Raw genomic sequence first — 26,096 nt, 5'->3', positions numbered from 1 at the left:
TGATCCACCTGTATTGATATCCATAATAATTTAATTTTGATATTCTCTTTCATCTAAGATTTCAAAGGATTTTTAAAATGTTTTAATTAAAATTTGCAGCTACCCTCTTAAAAAGATAAGTCTAAGTCTTTTGAGAGGTAGTCTTTTTGAGGGCATAATTTTAATTATTAGAGTAAGACATAGTAATATCTTCAAAATTCAATAAATATTTACCATCTACTTTAAAGGTAAAATGTGAAATTGTTCTTCCTATTCCATCTTTAATAATTCCATGTCCTTAAACTAATAAAAACTTCTAATATCATAGTTCCTTTATATTATTTTAGTTCTATATCCTTAAGAAAATAGAAATATAGTTAACTAATGAAACCTAAAAGCTTAATAATACACTGCCATTGTCAAAGATATCTATGTTTTGAAAGAGAAGCCATGGCCTAATTTACTTAAATAAATGATCTAATTAAATAAGATGCTTAGGATGGACTTCACCTGTCACATATTTAAGCACTCAACTAAAATTCTTATGACAGTGGTAGCAATATAGAGCTGATTTATATAAATATTCTTCTGATCTTGGGATTTTTGTGGAATTTGGCACATTCCTTGGGGGAATGCATTTGGTGGCCAGGAATATCTTCTTGTTGGGGATATAAATCATACCATATTATCTAGAAGAGAGGGAAAGATGATTGGCTTTAATTGAAATTAAGTCTATAGGCAGTATTGGATAGTCTGTTTTGTCCTTTTCATGGCTATAAACTAATCAAACAACTCACACAGGAGGAAGTACAAGGAAAAATTCAATCAAAATAAGTGGTGCACTCATGCACTTTAAAGTCATCATGAGTTCAAACTGATTCAAATTAGTGGATCATGTAGAAGCTATAATCAACATTTTAGTTATGATCTGCTTCAATTTTCTTTCAGTAAAATGAAGATTATAACAGGAACAACTTCTCCTGTTCTTGTGAAAATTAAATGAGTTAGTTGACAAATAAATATGATATGGTGATAAGACGATTTCCTCAAAATCCAAAGTTGAGACATATAGCTGAACAAAAGAATTTTTCCTACTTCCATCTCTCTCTCATTTGTACCTATTATTAGCATTTTGAAGCATTTTTGTGGTTAAGAAAAAGGACTACTGGATATTTGACATGGATTTATGGATGCTATGCTACGTTCATTGTTCATGTGCTTCCAGTAAAATGTTCATTTTCCAGTGGATGTGTTACTCCATAGCCATGTTGTTGTTTTGTGGTTACTTGTGTCTGACTCTTTTGTGACCCCATGGACTGTAGCCCACCAAACTCCTCTGTCCATGGAATTTGCCAGGCAGGAATACTGGAGTGAGTCGCCATTTTCTATCCCAGTGACAGAGTTTAGTGGCTCAAATAAGATCTAAATACTAGACCTAAAATTTTACAGTTTACAAATGTTTATATCATGATTTAGATTTCTCACTTTACTTATATTCTCTGACCTAGTTTTCTAATCTATAAAGTGAGGAAAATAATATCAACTTCCTTTTTAACAAAATATAGTATATTAAAGAGTTTGTGAAAGGTATTGATGATATATCATCCTACAAAAAACAAATTATCATTCATTATGAGGCTGTGATTTTTATTACTAATACAATATGACTAACTGTTGTGCTGACTTCATTTTAGTTCAAATGTATATTTCTCTCAGGCATTGTAAGTAAGGACTTTGTGCTGTGGTGTAAATAGTTTACTTATCTAGTATACCATCTCTAGTTTAGGATTTACAATGTGATTCTTCTTACGTTTACATTCGAGTTGCCTGAATACAAAGCACCCAATATAATGCTGATGATCCAAGAAAAATTTTGAAAGGCTCAAAAGCATGGTTCCTGAATTATTGAGTTCTTACAATCAAACTCTTTCTTTATCATCAAGTGTTCCACATATAAATGTATGATAGTAGTCTATAAACCTATGAAAGAGCTGATTACCCTCTGCAGTATGAACGAGACAATCAGTAAGGCAACAGAACAACAGTAAGCCCACGTGACATCAACATGCTTAACAGATTTAAAATGAGGAATCTTCTTACCTAGCATGCAAACACATTTGACATTCTGATCAGGGTTTTCAAACAAGATTTCGCCACACCTCTGAAATAGAAAGAAAGCCATCATTATTTTAAGATTTCCTTTTAGGATTCCCAAGGCAACATGTCCATGTCACCTGACATCACCATAACATTATTCTACTCTTCATGTTTTCTTTAGTTACCTGAATCTAGGCACTTGTCATGAGCAGAGACTTTCCTGGTAGTAAAATACCTAAGAGGTAAATTGGGAATAGACTGTTCCTGCATGCCTCATGCCCCTGCCTGGAGCTGACTCTGTGTGCCCTTCTGAGGGGTCACAGCCAGAGCACTCAGTGTCCAACAGTTTCTATTTCAATAGAAGATATGCAGTTTATTTGATCTGATAATCTGAGGTTAATCATTCACTCTCAAAATTGGTCCTTCAGAGGTGAAATTATTCTAAGCTACCTACTCTGCAATCAAGCAGATATTTTCAAACACAAACCTCAGTGGTATATACTTAGCTCTCTGAACTTGCAGACTTTGAACTCTCTGTTCAAATAAATGATGAAAAAGTGGCATTCATAATGCTTTTATAGAAGCATCAACTCATAGAAATATCAACTTTCTTATCTATATCTCAGTTCCAACTTGCTTGTTAAAATTTTTGTGCAAGACAAACTCCAGAGATGCAATCAGTTTCTTAAGACTAGACCTCATTTATGAGTGTGATTGACTAATGGTTGGCACCCAAACATGTAAACAAATCCTTCAAATCAATAAGAGAATAACAAATAATCCAAAGGAAAATGGAAATAAGATAAAAGAGCCTGTTAGCCTGTGGTAGTAAAGGAAATAGGCAATTCATGGAAGAGGAATTCTGAATGGTCATTAAACAGAGAATATATTCCGCCACACCAATAATCAGGAATCAGCAAATTAAAGATAAAAGTAAAGAAGCCTATTTTCAACCCCAAAATATGGGAAGACTTAGAAATCTGGCAGAAACAAGTATGTAAAAAAATGTAGAAAAATGGATATTCTCATATACTGTGAGTTTTAGTATAAAATGATGGAATTATTTTGGAGAAAAATTGGCAAAATCTTTACTAAATTTCCACTTATTAATGACTGGATTTCATTCTTACTAAGTTAAATTGTGCATAGACTATGATACAGCAAGTCATCTTCTAGACTGATAGTCAGTGAAACTTTAATGTTCAACTACAAAACAGATAAATGTTATTCATATATTGAAATGCTACATGGCAGTTAAAAATGAAAATGAATTAGGGTTACATTACTGTAAAAACATATTAAATATATAATATATACCTATAAATACATAATATACAAATTGTATAATATATTCAAATTATATAATATATAATGTTCAAATCATATAAAATATATGTAAGTTTTAAATCATACAAAATATATATAATGTTTAAACCATGTAAAAGTATGTTAGGTAAAACACTATCTCCATTTTTTATGAAGTTGAAAATATCTAAAAATAACACATTGTTTATGAATATATTAATTTACAGAAGAAGCATAAAAATAGGCAAAGAAAAAATATCAAATTTAGGGTAGGGGATAAATACACAGAGTTATGAAATATTAGAGGGTATACAGGGGTTATCAACTTTTTCTATAATGATTTGTTCCTGAAATTATTCTATTTCTTATGCTTGAAATATTTCAAAATAAGTAGGAATTTCCCCCATTTGCAACACTCTGATTATAAAAATGGCCCTTCACATATTGCTTCTCTGCTGTCTCCCATGGGCTTATAGAGGTCATTTAGTACCAGACTGTATTTGTTCTCACCATTTATTTCCTTGTCCTTAGGAAGACTGAGAACATTTACTTTAGTCCATTTTCCTCTTTCTTTCACTGTTCACAACTTGGTCAGTTCCATTCCCGTCAATCTTTATTGTACCAACACTTAAAACATATGATGTTTTATGAAAACAAAGTAATTTCTGAAGAAAAAAACTCCAGATCTGAGAATTTACATTCTTTACATCTAATGATGAAAACTCCTGGTAAACAGAGGCACAGGTTGAGAGGAATAGCATGACCCAATTACATTCAAATCAACCTATTTTCTGAGATGACCTACATCGTGCACAGAGATGGACAGTTGGCTCAAGACCATGAAAAGGAAGCAAGCTGCTGGCTAGTTTGGGTGGACTGTGGAAAGAGGAAGACCAGGCGCACGTGAAGTTTCGCAGAGGGCACTGAATACTCAATGGAAAGTACGTGGCTTTTCTCCTGGCTTTACTCTGCTGAACTAAATGTCATGTGATATTTATCATGCTATTCAATCTCTTCAGGCTTCATTTCTCTGTAAATAACATGAGGATGCTAATACATGCCACAAAGTCTGATCAAAGAGCAAATGTGAGGGTTAACGATCCGTGGAGTCTGACCCAACTGTCTGTTGCTGTTTGGTTTGTGTTTTGGCAGAGGTTATATCCTTTCAAACTGCTAGGATCCATTTCCTGTGTTACTTGCTTTTCAAACAGGTATTTTTTATGCCCTGAAAGAGTTAATGATTATTTTTAATCGAAAGATCAGAGGTCTCTAAACTGTTTTCAGCTCCTTGGTGAGACAAAGAGCTAGGAAGTTCTATCAATCCGTATTCTGGATCTTACAGGGAAGTAACACTGGAGTGATACCTTACACTTTGTTAAGAACGAAGCCCACACATGTGCTAGGATGGAAGAGTTTTCCTTCCTTAATTGCAGGGGCTTGCAGAAGATGGTGGGTACCCAAGTCCAAGGGCAGCCATAGGTCTATCCCTCAAGTTGCAGGTTGGTATGGGTGTGGGTGGAGGTCTTGCTTCCTTTCTTGGACATGAACAAATCCAAGAGAAGTTTCTGAAACTCCCATGAAACCTGCATTCCTTAAAAGCCATGGCCTGCCTGGGTTCAGTGACCACCTAAGCTAATGACCAAGAAGCAAGAAGGGGCATGGCAGCCCATCCAGTGACCACAAGGCAGTCCTCTTCATTGTCATTATCTCCCTGGCTAGCTGGGAGATGGCTGACACACCTCTAACTAGTGTTTTAACTGCCCTGCTTTGTAAAGTTACCTGATGATGGCACCCGATCTTAAAGCGATGCACCAAAGGGAATCTGACTGCTCTCAGTTCTCAGGATTTGAAAGAAACCAGACTTTTTCCAACGCTTTTTCTTATTGATGCCACTGTTTGCAGGGCCTTTGCTGCCAGGTTCCTGCTTGCTGTGCAACCCAGGGTGAGACCTCGTTTAGGAGATTAACTGGGGTAAGGCACAGGGTCCAAGTCCCAGAAAACCACAGGATCTGCTCTGGAGGAAGGTCCCATGCTTTCTTGGAGTCTCTGGGCTGCAGCCCTCCCCTCTTGCTGCTCTACCTGGTCATGCATTCGGGGACTCCCCAACCCAGCCCCTTGCTGCTGAATGACCCTGACTTTGATCCAGTTTTGATCCCCAAGCTTCTACCTTATTCTCAGAATCTTATCTCTCCAAAAGATCTCCATCTTTGCTTTATCTCCTGTGCCTAAAATGATGAGACCAGCTTGCCTTGCTTGTGTCCATCACTCCCAGCTAGCACTGCTAAATAACAGGGCATAGTTACTAAGTCCCCACCTGGAGCCCTGCTAACAATAGAGTCTCTTGTCCCATGCTCTCCTCCACAGCACAAAGGCTATGCTACACATGAACTCAGGTATGTAATGCCTACTGCCTTCATAGACTGCGAAGAATCAAACCGGTTTCAATGTTAGGGTTTTTAACATGCCTCATTATTATAATCCTGATGCCTTATACATACCAGCTGCTGCTGCTGCTAAGTCGCTTCAATCATGTCCGACTCTGTGCCACCCCATAGACAGTAGCCCACCAGGCTCCGCACTGGAGTGGGTTGCCGCTTAACAAATATTTGTAAACTAGCTAAAATTTCTTTAGCCCATACTGTGGGCTAAGCATTGTTCTAAGTGTTATCTATACATCTACTATCTTGTACTCTGATTATATTCTTTTAAGAGTGTAGAAAATTGAGACACAGAGAGTACCACTCACTACAGAATATTCCCCCCTCCATGAGTGAGAGAATGAAAGCTGATGGCTTCTCTAATGCTTGACCAGATTCCCAAATATAGATTACTACAGGCTTCCTTATTGTCTTGGCCAAGTAGGCCAGGTCTGTTTATGTGTCCTTCTCTCATTCGTTAGCCACTGATGTTTGCAACAGTTGCCACCTATATAGGCCTTGGATTAGACAGACCCGAGTTCAAATCCTGTTGTTGCATGCACATACTTACTATACCATAATGGATTATTTCGTTCTAAACTTTCTAAAGAAAGCTAAACTTGCTCTCTCATCTGTAAAATGGGGTGGTATTATCTACATCATAATATCATTACAAGTTTAGCTTTTAATTTATTATGAACCAGAATGTACCAATTTAAATTACTGTATATGAGATTGTAATATGAAAATAGGACTTAATAAATTGAACTCATCCATTAAATTCTAGTATAATGCCCATGTTATTATTTAAGATTAAAAACAAAGAAATACTTCTAATTTTAAAAGTCAGAATATTTTACAAGTTAGTTTCTAATTTTATTTACTAAGAAATCTTCCACATTAAATCTAAAATTTACCTTTTGCTTAGGAAGAGCAAGATGGATGTTATAAAGTATGGCATCTATTCTATTACAATAAAAATTTATGTTAAAAATATTTAATTTTCATTAGCTTAATTATGTGTTCTAGTAAAATGTACAATAACATATATTTCTCTTAAGTGGACTGTATTTTTTCATTACTTTCATCATAAAGTTAGTTGTGAAAAAAATGAATATTAAGTACAATTTAAAAAAATCACATTTAAGTACTCAGCAAACCTGTTTTCTCAAGGGGATGTTATATCTGAAGTGAAAATAATATTCAAATATTTATAATAGTAAACATGTTGTTCAGTTGCTAAGTCATGCCCAACTCTGCGATCCCATGGACTGTAGCCCACCAAGCTCCTCTATCCACGGGATTTTCCAGACAAGAATACTGGAGTGAGTTACCATTTCCTTCTCCAGAATAGTAGCATGTTATGCTCAGAGGAAGTAAGAAAATTAGAGAGAGTGAAAAGTTTACACATTGTTCAGTTGGCAGCACTTCTAACTTTCTTAAACCAGTAAATATTTTTTTTTGCTTCACATAAAATTCATCCTGTTTTCTTCTGAATATTTGTTAGCACTTGACTGTGCAGGCTTAACTCATTTTACTGTGCATTGCTTTACTGTGATTTTTACAAATTGAAGATCTGTGTTAACCCTGTGTCGAGCAAATCTACTGTTGCCATTTCCCAATAGTATTTGCTCACTTTGTGTCTCTGAGTCACATGACAGTAATTCTCAAAATATTTCAAACCCTCCACCAGCAAAAACATTACAACTCACTGAAGGCTTAGATGATGGTTGGCATTTTTTTTACAATAAAGCATTTTAAAATTAAGGTGTGTACATTGCTTCTAAAGACATAATGTTATTGCACACAATAAGTGATATTATAGTGCAAACATAACTTTCATTTGCACTGGGAAACCAAAAAAGTCATTTGACTTGCTTTATGGCAATATTCAGTTTATTGCGGTCGTCTGGAACCGAACCTACAATATCTCTGAGGTCTGCCTGTGTTTAGTCTCTCAGCAGGCTTGCAGCAACTAGTCCTTTCAGGTCAGGTATATTGATATTTTTGGATAGGTGGAAACATTAGCAAACAAATAAAACCCAAGACAGAAATTTTTTTGCTTATTGGTTTTCCCCTGTATTAGCTGAGGCAGTAGCTGTTTTCCACAAGCAGGTAATGGTAAATGTTATCAGCAAATAATTAACAGTGGTGATTATTTGATTATTTCCTTCCACCATTATAACTTTTCTTAAGCAGAAAAGAAATTATTAAAGGGAATTAGGTGCATATAAAATCATTGGAGGAGCAGGCTACAGGCTGGTCCTCCAAGAATGACTCAGAGAAAAAAATGTGAAATTGACTCATGAGGGGAACGAATGGTGGACCGCAACTGGGAAACTGGAGAAACAGAGGGCATCACTGGAACTTCTGGTCCAAGGTCACATCACCTTGGCAGTGATCCAGGGATTAGACAGCTCTGGGCACAACTGCCTCTTGACACCTCTGGAGCTAGTGACTGAATGTTGGATGCTACTGCAGATGCAGGAAAACCCAACATCTCCATGACTGTACTTGATAGATCACTCAACAAAACAAAGCGAAAAGAAACTCTGACATATGATTAGATCTATTTTAAGAAAAAATAAAATAAAAAGGAAGCTGAATTTCTTGATCTGAAGAAGAGCTAAGCATGGTCCCTGGTGGAAAGGGAAGTCCATCTCATTCGTTCCCAGAGGCAGCAGAGGCAACCTGAAGGAGGCACGTCCTTAGCACATGCTGCCTTCATTCCACCCTCACCCCATCTTTAAGCTCTTGGGTTCTGCAAGTTGGCCATCCAATACAAGAATTTCTCTAGTGAGGTTTCTAGGAAATAAGGCAAATGCCTGTATGCTGATGCATCTGTTCTCTTTGATCGTCCCTTGAACATCTTGCACGATGACTAATGCATCATGGCACTCCCGATGGTAATCAAATAAATGAAGAAATAATTCTTTACTGCAACTCTGCGGGATATACTTGAGATTTGGGATTATCTGGGGGTAGCATGGGGGGTGGATCTTTTTCTGAATACTTGTGTATACTCACCAGTAAGTGCTGCGATTAGACACAGCCATCTGATGTGGAGCTGCAAAGGGGGTGATGAAGGGGCAACTTGACACTGAAAAGACATCTTGAAACATCTGGGTCATTTCCCATCTCACATTTTCCCCTAACAAAGAGCTGAATGACACTAATTAAAGCCAGACTCCTAGAAAATCAGCCTGGAGAGAACATGGCTTAGGTCTACAGATCATAAAAACATAGGTTCTGTTAAGGGACTGCATTCCCTAAACTCTAACATGGCCTGGAAACTTGAGACTCCGTTATACTGCCTATCAGATGAGTGAATGAATGAATGAATATTCCAAAAGACGCCATTATCAAGTACCTGCTCTATGCAAGCACTGTATTGAAGGTGGCTGAAAAAAACCAAATGCAATTTAGGCTAGATCCTAGCCTCAGGAATTTTAAAGCCTGGTTTGAAGTTAGAACATAAAATGCTATGAGCATCCTCAAAGGTGGACACCCAACACTGTTTGGGAAGCTACCAGAAGGCTTCCAAAATGAGATGACCACAGGAAGAAGTTGGCTGGCAAAAGAAAGGACCTCTCCTGGTAGAGACAGCTGCCTGTGCAAGGTCCAGAAATCCTGTTACAATTCTTTGGCAGCTGCCCAGGATGGGAGCAATGTTGTGGTGTGTCAGGGTAGAGGGTTTAATCAAAGTGGCAGAATTTATACACACACACACACACATACACACAGACACACACACATAATTTCAAGAATTTCCTGGAAGTCTCGTGATTAAGACTCTGTGTTTCTACTGCAGGAGGCATGGGTTTGATCCCTTGTTGGGGAACTAAAGTTCTGAATCCTGCATACCACATTGCATGGCCATTTTTTTTTTTTTTTAATGGGCTGGGATAGCAAGGCTAGGTTTGCTTTTGAAGAGCCAAAATGCTCTGTGAATTCTTTTAGTCCTGTGACAAATAATTACAATATAGTGGTACCAAATCTCTCTCACCAATGGTATTGGCTGCAATCTTTCTGTCCATTTCTACCTCAGACAAGGAACCAAGGCCAAGGTGTTTCTTATTCCTTTTTCTTGGATCATCACACAAGATGGTGATGGCCAAAGGAACAACCCCTAACCACCCGGCTGAAACCTCCTGTGAGGCCGACTCCTGCTCCTGCTGAAGCCGTTAGCACCTAGAATCGAGCCCATTATCATTTCCCTGGCACCCAGAGGTGCCTTTTTAGAGGCTCCAACCTCACAGTGGCCGAGTCCCTCCTACCCTGTGGGTGGCATAGCCAGGCCTTCATCTCTCAACACTGTGCAGCCCTTTGTGCCAGAGGATGGCAGATTTGGACCTGGGGCTGATTTCGGCTCAAGCTCATGTTTTCCTTTCTAAGTTTTTCCAGTGAAAGAGCAGATTTCCATCTCATTGCAGGCTGTTAAAACGTCAGACTAATAAGTTTTCAACAATCTGTCAGTGCAGATCTCCAGCAACAACCTGGTTCTGTCTTGGAATCAGGGCCTCATCGTCCAGCCCAACCTGAGCCAGTCAAAATAAGAGACACACCAGCAGCAGAAAAGAAAAAGAAAGATAATCACCTTGAGCTGAGCAGAAATTCTTCACAAATCCATTGTTGCCAACAGCCAACAGCAAATCTGTGGGCTGCCTAACCTGAGGTGACCTGTCGGGAAGGCCATCCTTCATAAACCTCTAATTAGCTATGGTTAGCAGTGACTTGAAAGATATTAGTGCTCTTGCTATTGGAAAATGAGCCTACCAGCTTTTAACAGCTTTGTTTTCTTCTTCAGTCAAATGTTCGCTCGATGCGTATGCTTTCTATTAGAGAAGTGCCAGGAGCAGCGATCTCCAGAGTCTCTCAGCGTTTTATTACACACCCCTATTTTTAAATGTTTAAAAACTACTTATTATGAACCCAAACTTGGAAAACTTGGTTTCAGCCCAAGGGTAATTTTTTAAGTTATTAAACAAACATCCAGAATGAACTGTGTTTCCTGTTGTTTTGGCCCTGGACAGTAGAGGGCACTAGAAAGGCTGTACTTTCTAACAGTCCAGTTGAACCCCCTCAGGGAGATCCTGGGGTTAGATAACTCACAGGTTCAGTTACTGTGTTAGGTTATCTTATGTCCTTCAGTTCCTGCAGACTTTCTCCATGTACTACTTTTAGTCTTGAATTCCTCTGCACACATCAAAATGCACATTGAAAACCCCATTTTTCATCATGTAAAACCATGACAATAGCCTCAGGGCAAGCCCAGTTTTAGCAGAACCTGTACCTGTGAGGGCTGACGGCATGTGGACTATAACCGAGGTATCTCTCTAAATGTACCCAGTTATAGCAACTGAATGGGGATCCTGGTCCAAGGCACTTTGGGAATAATTCTGGTATGAACTCAGAGAATTCTTCATTAGATACAAATAACAATGCCATAAATCTTGACAACCAGAGCGAAAAATATGTCAGAATTTTATCTTCTATCCTTTCCAAGCTCCAAGTGTTGATAATAAGCTGCAGCTAGTTTTCCATGAAAAAGATAGATACTTCTGTGAATACAAACAGCTAACCCCATAACCATTTCCCTACACATAGGGACTTCTGAAAGGTAAAGTCCACAGGCACTTTGTGTTAGAGAAAACAGAGAGCAGTACAGAAAGAGGACAGATTGGTACATATAGAGGAAGGAACTTGGAGTATCTGGATTGAAATCCCAATCCTAGCCCTCACTAGCTGTTTGATTTGGGGCATATCTTACCATTTTGAACCTCCTAGTAGAATTGAGAGAGCAACAATGCTCAGCATTCTACTGAAATAATGTCATATGTGTGAAAGCATCTGTGTACCCTGAAGGCCATAACGGGGCCTGGTGTAAATATTATCTTGTGGAAGAAAAGAGGCGGAAGTAGGAGAGGGCCACTTGGTGGTACTGTGGACAAGATAGAGAACACAGTTCTACTGTGTAAGGCATGGGATTTTACGAGGGGAAAATTTTTGCTCCTTGCTTAACGGGGAGTACTGGTCCCTCCAAGGGTAATTTGCAAAACCAGACTTCGAGAGAACAGAGGTCCACAGGGCAAAAAAGAGGCAGGAAGCTTGGGTTGGGTAGGAATAGCAGCCTTTGACAAAGTATTTGAAAAAAACAGAGGAAGCAAATTCTAGTGTGAGGTGCAGAGCCGAAAAAATGCAGGCAAAGGAAGAGGGCTGTGTGAGGATTTGCAGTTTGGACAGGGCAGCTCCAGTACCAGAAACAAATACCGTTAATCTGGGAGAGATCGGGGAGAACATTGTGGCCAACCAAGTCACTTTATAGATGTAGCAGATAGACAAGTCCCTGTTGGGTGAGGTGACTTTCCATTCTAAGGTCTTATGATGAGCAGAGTATGGGCTCTGGAGTTCGCATCAAGACTTCAGTATTTACGAGATGTATCACCTTGGGCAAGTGACTCAGTAATTCTTTGCCTCAATTTCCTCATACATAAGATGGAGATAACACTACTGCCTACCTCATGAGTTCATCATGGGATCGAGTGAGGATTAATATAAAGCACCTAAAATAGTGTCTGGCAGAAATGAGTATCCAATGAATTATTATTTTAATGGTATACAATTATTCAGAATCAGAGAAGCCAAGAAAATCATGTCTTTTTCGACGGTCATTCAGTGTTACTCCACGTTACCTCCTTGTTTTTGACACTGAGCTATTGCCCCGGGAGCCTCAAGTCCTCCGAAGCATGCATAAAAAGACAGAAGCCAGCAGTACCTGTTAGATGGGAGTGCCCCCAAATATTTACTTAATGAATGGGCAATCTGAAGGCAAAGGGCAGATTGAAAACTGGACCAATCCTTCCTAGACAACTATCTCCAGTTTCTGCAAGGGAGGAGCTTGAGGGTCTAATGTCAAGTCTCATTTTTTAAAACAGCATATTTCATTCAGAAAACATTCATTGGCAGCTTTCCCATTCAGTAAAGATATTCACATATCTGTCATCAGCTGCTTATGCTGTGTGTGTGTGTGTTCAGTTGCTTCGGTCTTGTCCGAGTGTTTGTGACCGTATGGACTGTAGCCCCCAGGCTCCTCTGTCCATGGGGTTCTCCAGGCAAGAATATTGGAGTGGGTTGCCATGCCCTCCTCCACTGGATCTTCCTGACCCAGGGATCGAACCTGCATCTCTTATGTCTCCTACATTTGTAGGCAGGCAGGTTCTTTACCACTAGCACCACCTGGGGAATTCAGTAGAACCTATCTCTATTTTGATTACATTATTTTCAAATAATTCTTATGTCTGAAGTCCTAATTAAGGAGAATTAAGCAGAATTTCTGTGTCTGTGTAGTAGAGGTGCTGACTGTAGGAAGTCCTTGTAGATTATTTGGTTACTGGACTGATGCCCAAGGACCATCTAGCTCTGCCTGATGCACTCTTATCCCTGGCATCAAGGAAGAAGGAAGAATCCAAAGAGGTTTGAGAACGTAGAGATTTCTCATGGTGATCAGGTACACTAACCACATCCTGATGGGTGTGGAAGAATTTCTGAATAGGGTATTCTAATTGGATAGAGAGAGAAACTTTTTATTAAGTCCTCAGTGGATAAAGGGAGGCATTGAAAGTCATGAGATAAGCTGGAAGGGTGTCTGTTTTAGGTGCCATAAAACATAGGTGCAGAAGCTCAAAGGCGATTGAAAACTTGAAGGAAGTTAAGAATGGCTAGAAGGAGATGAGGTTCAGATAATCAGGGGAACTGGGGAGTGAGGAGACAGGAGGCTGAGGAAGTTGGCAGGGAGCAGACCTTGCACGGCCCTGTGGGACTCCATTTAGTGATTGGACAGCAGCCTGGATTCTGTAGACCCTGGATCTGAACAAAGTCACTGTAGGTCACAAGCCATCTGTTCAAGGCAGTAGAGAAATCCCAACAGTGTTTAGAAAGCTTTTGTAACAGGAATACTGTACAGCAGCCACATTTGCTGACCGATGTTGCTCTTTACAACTCTTGGCAGTAGCCTTTGGTGGGAAGAGGGTTCTGCTACGTGAGTGAGGCATCAGCTTATAATTGTGAGTTTATAATCATCTTATAATTAATGACATTACCTTACTATCCCTAAGACTTCTGGCAACCAGCAACATTAGGAAATTCCACAGAACTGCTCACTCATTCTCACTATCCAGTTATTACCTCACACAGGGTGTTCACAATCATATTTCTTCTGATTTAGTGTAAATCCAAATAGCCTTGACAGAAGGAGAATCAGGGAATGAGACTCTGACTTGCTATGTTTCCTAGTCTGGCATGAATATAATATTAATATATTATGGAGACCAGGCCTTTCCAATCATGCATAGAGTGAGGGTTGGGAATGAACAGAAAAGGACGATTAGCACTCAAGACCCCAGATGCCAGAACAAGGCTCCTGGAACAGAAGTCCTTCCCTAACGCTTGAAAAGGCATCTTCTCAGAAACAACTGGGAAAGCCCGCTGCACTTCAAGAAAATTATTCCTTTATTCGACTGTCACCTTCAGAGTGTAATTTGAACCAGAACAGGACTCCACGTCCCTGCACTTCAAGCCGACACAACGTGCAGCAGTGCCCCGCCCTGTCCTCCCCCTGCCCCTGGAAGGCTGATGCTGAGTGCTTGGAACAACCGCCTTTTTGTCTGACCGGTGTGCTGCCAACAATATGTACTCACAATGGCTCAGCTCCAGCCATCTGGTCAAAGCGTCCAAGCTTTAGACATTGTTTTTCTTGATTTACATTGCAATTTGCAAGCTACTTTATATGACCCTATAGACAGCACAAGCTTAATAGATAATATCAGCAGTATCTCCAAATGCTTGCACAGACGTCACGATTCAGAGATTCATGGGACCTCATCCAGCCCGTAACTGAATGAGTATTTACCCAGGACAAAGGAGTACTTATAATGTGCTCCCTGCAACTCAGGGCAGTAATGCTCCTGTACATAAACCAACAATTAAATGTAATCCTATACACTTATAGTTTTAAAAGAAATTCAAACCAGTCCTTGGAATTAAATAACCCCAGTGCTAGAGAAAATGACTTCCAGAACATCAAGCCTGACAGGCAAACACAGGGTCTCTGAGCCACAAAGGAACAAACACTTTTCCACAGGGATAAGGGCCTGTTGTATAACTACTTGTGAGGTCAAAGATCCAGATGTTCCCGTAGACAATAAAAAAATTATTACTGGTCAAATTGTATTGACTATCTCCATATGAACAGCTCTGAGACATGGATCTGGCCTCAGAAAGGAGATTTCTGTAAATTCTACTGCCAATCAATGGCAACCCCAGGCTAGAGTTGGAAAAATCTGGTATCTTGGAGAAATAACTGACAGGTTTTATAAGCTGCAAGGAAATATGAAAATCTGTGAAAATAAGTGTTTATTTTGCTAGCAGTTATATTCTGCCTTGGTATCATTTATTCAGTCCCAAAACCTACTTTGAAAAAAACAATATTTAAAGAGTTATCTCCTCTTGGGTCTCTCTCAGGGGCTGAGACTTGTGGTCTGGTTCACTGTCCACCAGAACCCAGGTCACTGTCTGTCACATCCTAGACTCTCTACAAATATTGCTTGAAAAAAGAATGAACAAAGAAGTTGAGACAAAATAATATATCCAGTCCCTTCATTACTATATCTCAGTCAAGTTAGAAATTTGTGAGATGGTGTCTATTTAAATTGAAAGAGGAGAATAAAGGAAGTGAAGTTATACTTAAATTAAAATAAGCTCAACTGCAAGTTTTGATGCCATTACCCCATTAAGAAGCTGGTAACTGGGGTTGTGCTGTGGCGCTACTATGAATTTCTTTAAGTGGAGTCCAACCCAAAGGCAAAGATCTCTCCAAGTGCTATATTTTTGAAAGATAATTTTCCCTGGGGAAAGCAAGAATCATAAACATTCTTTATTGTCAACCAGCAGATCTTTCCACTGACAAATACTACTAGGATTAAAAACTGAAACAAAATTTGTCTTAAATATCCTTGTCAGAGTTCAGATCAGGAAAACAGAGGTAATATCTATATTCCACTGCCTTAGTATATGCTTAAGGGTCAAAGGAGAGCAGTTCTGGGTGTTCCTTGGAAGGACTGATGCTGAAGCTGAAATTCCAATACTTTGGCCACCTCATGTGAAGAGTTGACTCATTGGAAAAGACCCTGATGCTGGGAGGGACTGGGGTCAGGAGGAGAAGGGGACGACAGAGGATGAGATGGCTGGATGGCATCACCAACTCGATGGACATGAGTTTGAGTGAACTCTGGGAGATCGTGATGGACAGGGAGGCCTGGGGTGCTGTGATTCATGGGGTCGCAAAGAGTCAGACACAACTGAGCGACTGAACTGAACTGAACTAAAGGTTAAACCAGCAAAGTGCTTCCAATATTTGAGAAGAAAGCGTATATAAAAGTCACTTAGGGATTATGTGCGGTAGGAAGGGCTGTATTGTTGATAGTTTATGATTCTCATTTTAATCACTCTATTGCCTCAAGATCTTCAGCAGCCTTTTTACAAGTTAGAAATGATCATTGATTTAACATTTAATTTTTAATGGTGTCAGTAAACTCGAGTAATCCTGAAGATCACGCTTTGTTTTCATCCTTGCAAAACTGCCTGTGAAACCAACATGCCGTATGACATGCATTCATCAACTAACAATGCTCACTAAGTAGTTAGTGCTTGGCAAACTAGCAGGCTCCTGCTTATATTGAATCTTTTTAACCTAATGACATAAAACTGTTTTCTCTATGTATTTTTTGCAAAGCAAGAAAGAACATGAAACAATAATAGCAAATAATCTTAGAAATAAAGTAATGCTTATAGACCCATTGTATTCCTCGATCAGCCTTGAATTACAAAAGGGAAAGACTAGAAATCTCTTCAAGAAAATTAGAGATACCAAGGGAACATTTCATGCAAAGATGAGCACAATTAAGGACAGAAATGGTATGGACCTAGCAGAAGCAGAAGATATTAAGAAGAGATGGCAAGAAACACAAAAGAACTATACGAAAAAGATTTTCATGACCCAGATAACCACGATGGTGTGATCACTCATCTAGAGCCAGACATCCTGGAGTGGGAAGTCAAGTTGGCCTTGGAAACATCACCACAAACAAAGCTAGCTCAATTCCAGTTGAGCTATTTCAAATCCTAAAAGATGATGCTGTGAAAGTGCTGCCCTCTATATGCCAGCAAATTTGGGAAACTCAACAGTGGCCACAGGACTGGAAAGGGTCAGTTTTCATTCCAATCCCAAAGAAAGACAATGCCAAAGATTGCTCAAACTATACCATGATTGCACTCATCTCACGTGCTAGCAAAGTGACACTCAAAATTCTCCAAGTCAGGCTTCAACAGTACATGAACCATGAACTTCCAGATGTTGAAGCTGGATTTAGAAAAGGTAGAGGAACCAGAGATCAAATTGCCAACATCTGCTGGATCATCAAAAAAGCAAGAGAGTTCCAGAAAAACATCTATTTCTGCTTTATTGACTATGCCAAAGCCTTTGACTGTGTGGATCACAATAAACTGTGGAAAATTCTGAAAGAGATGGGAGTACCAGACCACCTGACCTGCTTCCTGAGAAATCTGTATGCAGGTTAAGAAGCAACAGTTAGAACTGGATATGGAACAACAGGGTGGTTCCAAATTTGGAAAGGAGCATGTCAAGGCTGTATATTGTCACTCTCCTTATTTAACTTATATACAGAGTACATCATGAGAAGTGCTGGGCCAGATGAAGCACAAGCTGGAATCAAGATTGCAGGGAGAAATATCAATAACCTCAGATATGCAGATGACACCACCCTTATGGCAGAAAGTGAAGAAGAACTAAAGAGCCTCCTGATGCAACTGAAAGAGGAGTGTGAAAAAGTTAGTTTAAACTCAACATTCAGAAAACTAAGATCAAGGCATCTGGTCCCATCACTTCATGGCAAATAGATGGGGAAACATTGGAAACAATGACAAACTTTTTCTTTAGGCTCCAAAATCACTTCAGATGGAGATGGCAGCCATGAAATTAAAAGATGCTTGCTCCTTGGAAGAAAAGTTATGACCAACCTAGACAGCATATTCAAAAGCAGAGACATTATTTTGCCAACAAAGGTTGGTCTAGTCAAAGCTATGGTGTTTCCAGTAGTCATGTATGGATGCAAGAGTTGGACTATAAAGAAAGATGCGAAAAATTGATTCTTTTGAACTGTGGTGTTGGAGAAGACTCAAGAGGGTCCCTTGGAATGCAAGGAGATCCAGCTGGTCCATCCTAGAGGAAATCAGTCCTGAATATTCATTGGAAGAACTGATGCTGAAGGTGAAACTCCATTACTTGGCCACCTTATGCAAAGAACTGACTCATCTGAAAAGACCCTGATGCTGGAAAAGATTGAAGGTGGGAGGAGAAGGGGACAACAGAGGATGAGACGGTTGGATGGCATCATGGATTCAATGGACATGAGTTTGAGTAAGCTCCAGGAGTTGGTGATGGACATGGAAGCCTGGTGTACTGCAGTCCATGGGGTTGCAAAGAGTCACTCACGACTGAGCAATTGAATTGAACTGATGATAACTAAGGATATGAGTTGTGCCTTAGCTCTGAATTCTGGCATCCAGCAGAATGTTTGGCATAAAGTAAATGTCCAGTAAATGCTCTTTAATGCAGAAAGAAAATAAAACAAACCAAAGTAAGTGATCATCAGTTAAACAAATTCTACTAAACTCAGTCATGTCAACCCAAGCATTTGTGGATATCACTGTTAGGTGTGAAATATATGTGTATGTGCACACATCCACACACACATATACATATGTATACGCCTATATGGGCTTCCCAGGTGGCACTAGTGATAAAGATCCCACCAGCAATTCAGGAGACATAATGATACATGGGTTTAATCCCTGGGTCAGGAAGATCCCCTGGAGGAGGGCTCAGCAACCTACTATAGTATTCTTGCCTGCAGAATCCTATGGACAGAGGAGCTTGAAGGGCTTCAGTCCATAGGGTCACAAGAGTTGGACACGACTGAAGTGACTTAGCATGCATGCATGTATATACATATATATTTACATATTTATATGCAAATATATATCATATCCATATACATATGATGTATATAACATCACTCTGTTTTCTAGGGCACTGTAGTTTAGTGGTAAAGAGTCCAGGCTCTGTCTGTACTCTCATGACAGTGAGTTTGAATATCAGATCTACCATTTCCTAGCACACTGACCTTGAAAATTGGCTTACTCTTTCTCTCTAAGCCTGTTTCCTTACCTAAAAAACTAAGACAATACAGAGTTGTTAAGAAATTAAGTGAGGTAATATACATAAGGTTCTTAGAGCAGTGCCCAGTGCACAAGAAGTGCACTGCCATCTATGACTATTATACCTTTACCCTCTGGCCTTCATCAAGTCAAATAAACAAAGAAGGAAAAGCCTTCCTTTTCACTCTGGATATTGAGAAATTCAGCTTGTCCTCCAATCAAAGTGAATATTTGCTGTTTCCTTTGTCTTGCAAATCTTTTACAAAGCGTAAAGAAGTGACAGAGAGCTGGGGCTTTGGAGTCCAGCAGCTCATGGGTGATCTCAAGAAGCCCTTTAAACTTGCTTTATCCTCTCTAAATTAATGGGATAAAATCTACCTCACAGGGTTGTCATGAGCATTCGATGTTTTATCAGTAAAGTTCTTGGCTCTGCTGTATTATGATATATATGTACACATCTATGTAGTTATCTAACTCTGCTCTAGTGTTTTAACTTCAGTTATCTATCCTCCCTTCTCCAGATGTTCAAATTATCCCTATTCTTCATGGTCCAAATAAAATGGTGATCCTTTACAAAGCTTTCTTGATTTTTTTGGAGTCTAAATTAACCTTTTTCTTTCCTGAATTTCCTATAATTCCTATAGCCACCTTCCACTTTTGCTTGACATTTTCATTACTTTGTCTATTAGACCATCTGGATTAAGTGCTAAATGCAGATTACTTTATTTACTTATTCCATTTATTTCCCATTCAGTCTCTGGAATAGTATATATAGTTATCTGTGTGTGCGTGTATGTGTGTGCTCGCACTTATATATATGGTAATAAAAAATATTTAACAAGAATCTGTTTTAAAAATCTTGTATGAAATTAGTGCATAAATCTTTTGAAGTAGATGTATGTCTCTCTTTGGGATATGTGTGCATGTTTTTACACAGATCATCACCCCTCACCCCACACCTACACACATACACATTTCAAAAGTCTGCAGTTAGAATCTCAAACTGTTCCGAAGAATAATATGTAGCACACAGTGCTAAACTCATTGTGGAGTTCTGTTCTTCATGTTGAAATCTCCTATTTATTTTGAAGTGATTAAGAGAGGACACAGTCTCTTGTAACACTTCCTGTAATATATTTTGTTATTATTCCAGGAAAAATTTTTGATCACTGTTACTCATTTATTACAAACGAAAATACTAAACTTTTGGAATCAAGGAAGCAATATTCAGTTGCTTTCTTGGCCCGCCACCATTCATACCTTTCACTTTTACCACTGCCAACATTCCTTTAGAGCCCTTTGTTCCCGAAACATTTCTTCATCTCAACCCCAAGAGTAATTCTTTTTTATTTTCAAAATGAACAGTCTTCATGTTGGATAACACTCTCAATGTTATCATTAAAAATGGGTCACCAGTACCTCATATGCTATCATCCATATCATATAAAGAATATTCTTTCAAAAAGAGTACTTAGTTAAAATTGATGAACAAAGGAATAAAATTATGAAATTTGGTTAAAAATAAAGTTCTAAAGTCAAGATCTGATTTTAAGTACCTTTACATTAACTACTCATCAGTTTCATGAAATAATTATTAGTTTTTATTTTCAAATTTTACACCTTTATGTGGTTTCTATTCCCTAAAAAGGAAAATTAACATCTTTTCTGACCTTTTGTGTAAAACCTTTAATGTAAGGCAAATTTTAAGGAAGATAAAATATCAGCCAACCTATTAACAACTGATGTTTCAAATAAGTGGTTAGGTGAGTTGGCAAGGATGATTCCTCATAAGGAAACTATTTTGATGGTCAGAATAATAAAACCAAAGAGCTCTGGCACATGATACTTTTAAAAACTGAAATATAACACAAGCTTTCAATTGCACATGTAATTCCAATAGCCAAGAAATCTTATGGTGAATAATAAATGTATATTAAAGCCTTTGTCGTGTATGCACCACTAAAATATTTGGAACCTGAACATCTTGGAAATAATTTTATGACTATTTTTTATTTCTTCCTTATTTTCTAACTTAGTTGCATAAGCAAGAATCCTAGGTGTCTTGCTTGATTTCTCCCTTTTTCTCACTGCCTCCCACCTTAACTCCCTCAGCCTCAAAACAACTTAATCAATTCTTAAGTCCATTTGCTTATACTTCTCAAATTCATCTACTTTCCCTAACCCACTGCCAGTACTCAGTTCCCAAAGGACTCTCATCCTGTGCTTTAGATTTGCACAGCTGCCTAGTAAATCTTTTTTTAGTGTTACCTCCGTCCATTCTAATTGTCACATAGCAGCTAGAATGGTCTATGAATCTGAGTCCATCACTTCTCCACTTAAAAGTCTCCTCTGGGTACTTTTCCATCATCATCATCTAGAATTCTCAGCTGGGCCATCAAGGCTGTTTGTCCACAGGCTCTTGTTCCCCAGTTGTACTCTTGCTCTAGGCTCAGCAAGCCACCTTTCCAAAACCTCACTGGCCTCACCTGGAGACCTCTGCACCTTCACCAAGAAGCTCCTCCTTATCTATATTTTAGGTTACAGTTTTGACATCACCTGCTCCTCCTGGAGGCCTTCTTTAACCTCAAGGTGATGCCAAGTGCCTCTTCCTAGTGTCCTGGTAGTACCCAGGAAGGACATCTATGGACCCATTAATCACATTGATGTCATTTCCTTAAGTGAGTCAAGTAAGGTCCCTAGCTTTTTTTCCAGTTATTTCTTGGTGCCTTATTCAGTGCCTCCTACTTAAATGTTTGTTGAAAGAAAGAAGGAAGGAAGGAAGCAGGGGTAGAAGGATAAATGATACTATTAGAACAAAGTGGAATACAAAACAAAATCTACCTAGTAATCCAAGAGTATGTCCAAACTATGAGAAAATATGTATTCAAAGCAACAGTCAAATAAACAATAAAAAGCCTTGATGCTTTCTTTGACACCAGAGTTTCTGTCTTGCTGAAGAACAAAGACATTCAGGGCTGAGAATAATGTAGGCTGGATGCATCACATCCTTATTATTTGTTAATAGCACCCAAAATATCACTACAAAAGTGCAGTACAATGTAGCGGGATCGATTTTAGTTTTGGACCCTTGTTTATTGCAGAAATACAGACATATGTTTAAAATGTTGGCATTTTAAAGATTAGATTAATTAAAGAAAAATCCTTATGACCAGAAATTTTAAGACTAACTTCTTTCTCCTTCCCTATCTATTCCCTGGTGGCTCAAATGGTAAAGCCTCTGCCTACAAAGCGGGAGACCCCAGTTCGATCCCTGGGTTGGGAAGATCCTCTGGAGAAGGAAATGGCAACCCACTCCAGTACTCTTGCCTGGAAAATCCCATGGACAGAGGAGCCTGGTAGGCTATAGTCCATGGGGTTGCAAAGAGTCGGACACGACTGAACGACTTTGGTTTGCTTTGCTTTCTACTTATCAGCACACACTAACATATTTTGGGAACTGTGTTAAGTATGACTAAACATACAGCTAGAAAATCATACAAGCAGTGAAAAATTCCTATGAGAGGCAAGGATTTAATCATTTGCGAGTTTTAAAACACTTATAATTATCATGTAAATTTTATGGTTTTACCATCCTTAATTTTTGAACTAGACTGGTTTGTTTGTTTTGCTTATCCTCAACCCAAAAGAGAAAAGAAAACACACTTTCTATTTGAAGCAAATTCATTTAAAATGGCTGAAATTTAAAATAAGTTCAACTTTAAACAGTTACAGTGGCCTTTTTAGGTGACCAAAACCAATATATCATTGCCTGTGAATAAATTTTACCTGCCTACTGGATCCAACTTAAAGACCACCTTCCCAATCTATTCCCCCACTTCTCATGTCACACTGCTGTGTTAGCCATATGTGATTTCCCCCTTCTCCAAATCGTCATGATAATTTTTATCTTTTGATACTCAACATTGTTTGCCTTATAAGCAACATCTTTATATTGTTTGTTGTTCAGTCTCTAAGTTGTGTCTGACTCTTTGCGACCCCATGGACTGTAGCATGCCAGGCTTCCCATCTCACAGGGTTTGCTCACAATCATGCCTGTTGATTTGGTGATGCCATCCAGCCATCTCATCCTCTGTTGTCCCCTTCTCCTCCTGCCCCCAATCCCTTCCAGCATCAGGGTCTTTCCCAAAGAGCTGGCTCTTCATATCAGATGGCCAAAGTATTGGAGCTTCAGCTTCAGCATCAGTCTTTCCAATGAATATTCAGGGTTGATTTCCTTTAGAATTCATTGGCTTGATCTTCCTACTGTTCAAGGGACTCTCAGGAGTCTTCAGCCCCACAGTTCGAGAGCATAAATTTTTTGGTTCTCAGCCTTCTTTATGGTCCAACTCTCACATCTATATTGACTATATGGACCTTTGTCGACAAAGTGATGTCTCAGCTTTTTAATATTCTGTCTAGGTTTGTCATAGCTTTTCTTTCAAGGAGCAAGTGTCTTTTAATCTTTATGTTAGGATTCATTACTCCTATTTCAATCTTAAGTTCATTAAAGAGTAGAAATATTTCTTCTTTTTGGATCCTCAACACGACCTAGATAACACAATTAATTGTTGAATTAAATCTCTGACAAATAAAAATAACACATATGTATTTGTTTTTGCCATTGTGTTTTTCATTTCATTACTAATAACACTCGTAAAATTCCATGGCTTGCAGCAGCATGAAAACTCAGCAGGTATACAGTAACGTTTATCTCTTAAAAATCCCTTTCTATGTAATCTTATTTTTTTCTCATTTCCCAGAATGATTCCTAGATCCCACTGATAAAATATTCTTCATATATATGTATATATGTATGACTTATTCATAACCACTCCTGTGCCATCATCCAGGTGGCTTCCCAGGTGGCTCAGCAGTAAAGAACCCGCCTGCCAAGCAGGAGACATGAGTTGAATCCCTCGGTTGGGAAGATCTCCTGGAGAAGGGAATGGCTACCCACTCCAGTATTCTTGCCTGAGGAATCCTATGTTCAGAGGAGTCTGGTGGGATATAGTCCATGGAGTCGAAAAAGAGTCAGACACAATTTAGCAACTAAACAGCAACAATAATGGCACAGTTCACTGGCTCATGTACTTTCCTCGAAGAAGTCTCTCATAATTAATCTCTCTTAATTTGGGTCAGTTTTTCAAAGAGTGGCTCAGATAAAGAATCTGCCTGCAATGCAGGAGACCTTGGTTCAATCCCTGGGTCAAGAAGATCCCCTCGAGAAAGGAATATCAACCTACTCCAGTATTCTTGCCTGGAAAATCCCATGAACAGAGCCTGGTGGGCTACAGTCACTGGGATTGCAAAGAGTTGGACATGACTGAGTGACTAACAGTTTATTTCAACATATATATTATATCCTTTTTGTATATAAGGAAAATATTCTGCATTTTTCTTTAAAAATGTGATATATAAGATTCACTGATTCTCAGACTCGAATTGACATAAAAGTTATCTGATGTGTTTGCTAAAATGGGTAGTCCTGGGCTCTGTCATGAGAGAGAAAAAGAACAGGACTCAGAAATCTAAACATCTAAGAGGTACCCCCTGGTGATGCTGATGATGGTGTCCTTTGCTGTTACCTTGGGAAATCCTGGCAAAGCAGAACACATTTCTAAGAGTAAGGAGATCTGGGTTCTAGAGCCAGCTCTGATTCTAGGCAAATTCTGTGGTTTTGTGAACCTTAGCTTCCTCACCGGGGAAGCAGAAGAGTTAGACCAGATGTCTCTCAATCCCCTCTGATCATAAGTTTTTTGTTTTTTTTTTTTCTTTTGTGATTTTCTTCCAAACATAGTCTAGTGATAAGCAAGGAGCAGATCTGCAAACTGCCCCAAGTCCCAGGAATACGGAAATCCTGAGTCCCAGGTCCAGCTCTATGATCTTAGGCAGGTTTCTCACTAGTTGTTGTTTAGTTGTTCAGTCGTGTTGACTCTTGTGACCCCACGGACTGTAGCCCACCGGGCTCCTCTGTTCATGGGATTTCCCTGGCAAGAATACTGGAGTGGGTTGCCACTCCCTTTTCCAGGGAATCTTCCTGACCTACGGATTGAACCCACATTTCCTGCATTGACAGACAAATTTTTTTTTTTTTTTGTATCACTGAGCCACTAGGGAAGCATTAAAGTCAACTGCTTTTGCAGCAAGCCAGGTACGAATCTGCACAAGGAGACCCCACTGGATTTCAAATCCAACACCTTAACCACTTGGCCATTGCTGCCACTTCAATATCGAAAAGTATTTGATTTTATTCCAGTATTTCTTGTGTGCCTCATTTTATAAACTTGGCCTCAAGCAAGGTAAATCAAGTACACAGAAAAGCAGTCAGAATAGAAGGATACTGTTCTGTAAGGAGTTAGCCCTTTAGTGACTACAATATTCTGATTTTTTCCCCCAGTTTTCCCAAAAGAATAATTTTTAATTCAAGGAAAATGATTGAAATTATCTAGGAAAGTGAATTTGAATATTATATTGCAATGACCAGATTTATAATTGGCAGAGTTCATATATTTTTTAACAAAAAGGGAAATTCCCAGTAACTCTGTAAAATACCACTCATCTTGCCAACTTTCACAGTTCAGAAAAATATTCAAAATAGACTATCAACTAAATTTTTTCCTCCCAAGATCAGTATAAACAAACTAACCAACCTTATGAACCACAGGAATTACTGTACTTTTATAAATGTACTGAAAAGAATTGTTTAAAAATATAATGAGACTCTTTGTAGCACACTGTATTATAAGTTGCAGCCTAGAGAAATAGTCTAGAACTAAAATTTCATTTTACCTTAGCAAGATAGGAACTATTAAAAATATACTCCATTTAAAATTGATGGACACACACAAACTGCTGAAGACAAGAAAAATCTAAGTAAGGCCAGTTTTTCCATCTGGATGCAATATAATCCAGTGAAATGATAACAAAATATTGGTTTTGGTTTATATTTTTTGTGTGTTTTATGTAATATTTCACTGCCTTATGGGGACTCTTCTGTTAGTCTAT

At 38.8% G+C, this 26,096-nt stretch overlaps 1 protein-coding gene across 3 annotated transcripts in view; it reads right to left on the bottom strand.

Moving 5' to 3' along the window:
• PDE7B (phosphodiesterase 7B) overlaps positions 1 to 26,096 on the bottom strand; it is a 359,981-nt gene that overhangs the window by 250,906 nt on the left and 82,979 nt on the right. For 2 of the 3 annotated variants that reach the window (XM_060419706.1, XM_004011365.5), the window contains exon 2: positions 2,080 to 2,140. Coding sequence is in view for 2 of the 3 variants with exons in the window: in XM_004011365.5 (XP_004011414.2) it covers positions 2,080 to 2,140 (61 nt within the window). In the remaining variant the exon portion in view is untranslated. Of the gene's footprint in view, positions 1 to 2,079; positions 2,162 to 26,096 lie in introns of those variants that run through there. The other variant, XM_004011366.4, reaches the window with a different exon arrangement.

The sequence above is a fragment of the Ovis aries genome, chromosome 8 (genome assembly GCF_016772045.2).
Source record: "Ovis aries strain OAR_USU_Benz2616 breed Rambouillet chromosome 8, ARS-UI_Ramb_v3.0, whole genome shotgun sequence".
Classification (NCBI taxonomy): domain Eukaryota; kingdom Metazoa; phylum Chordata; class Mammalia; order Artiodactyla; family Bovidae; genus Ovis; species Ovis aries.
This window is presented reverse-complemented; position numbering and strand designations above follow the sequence as displayed.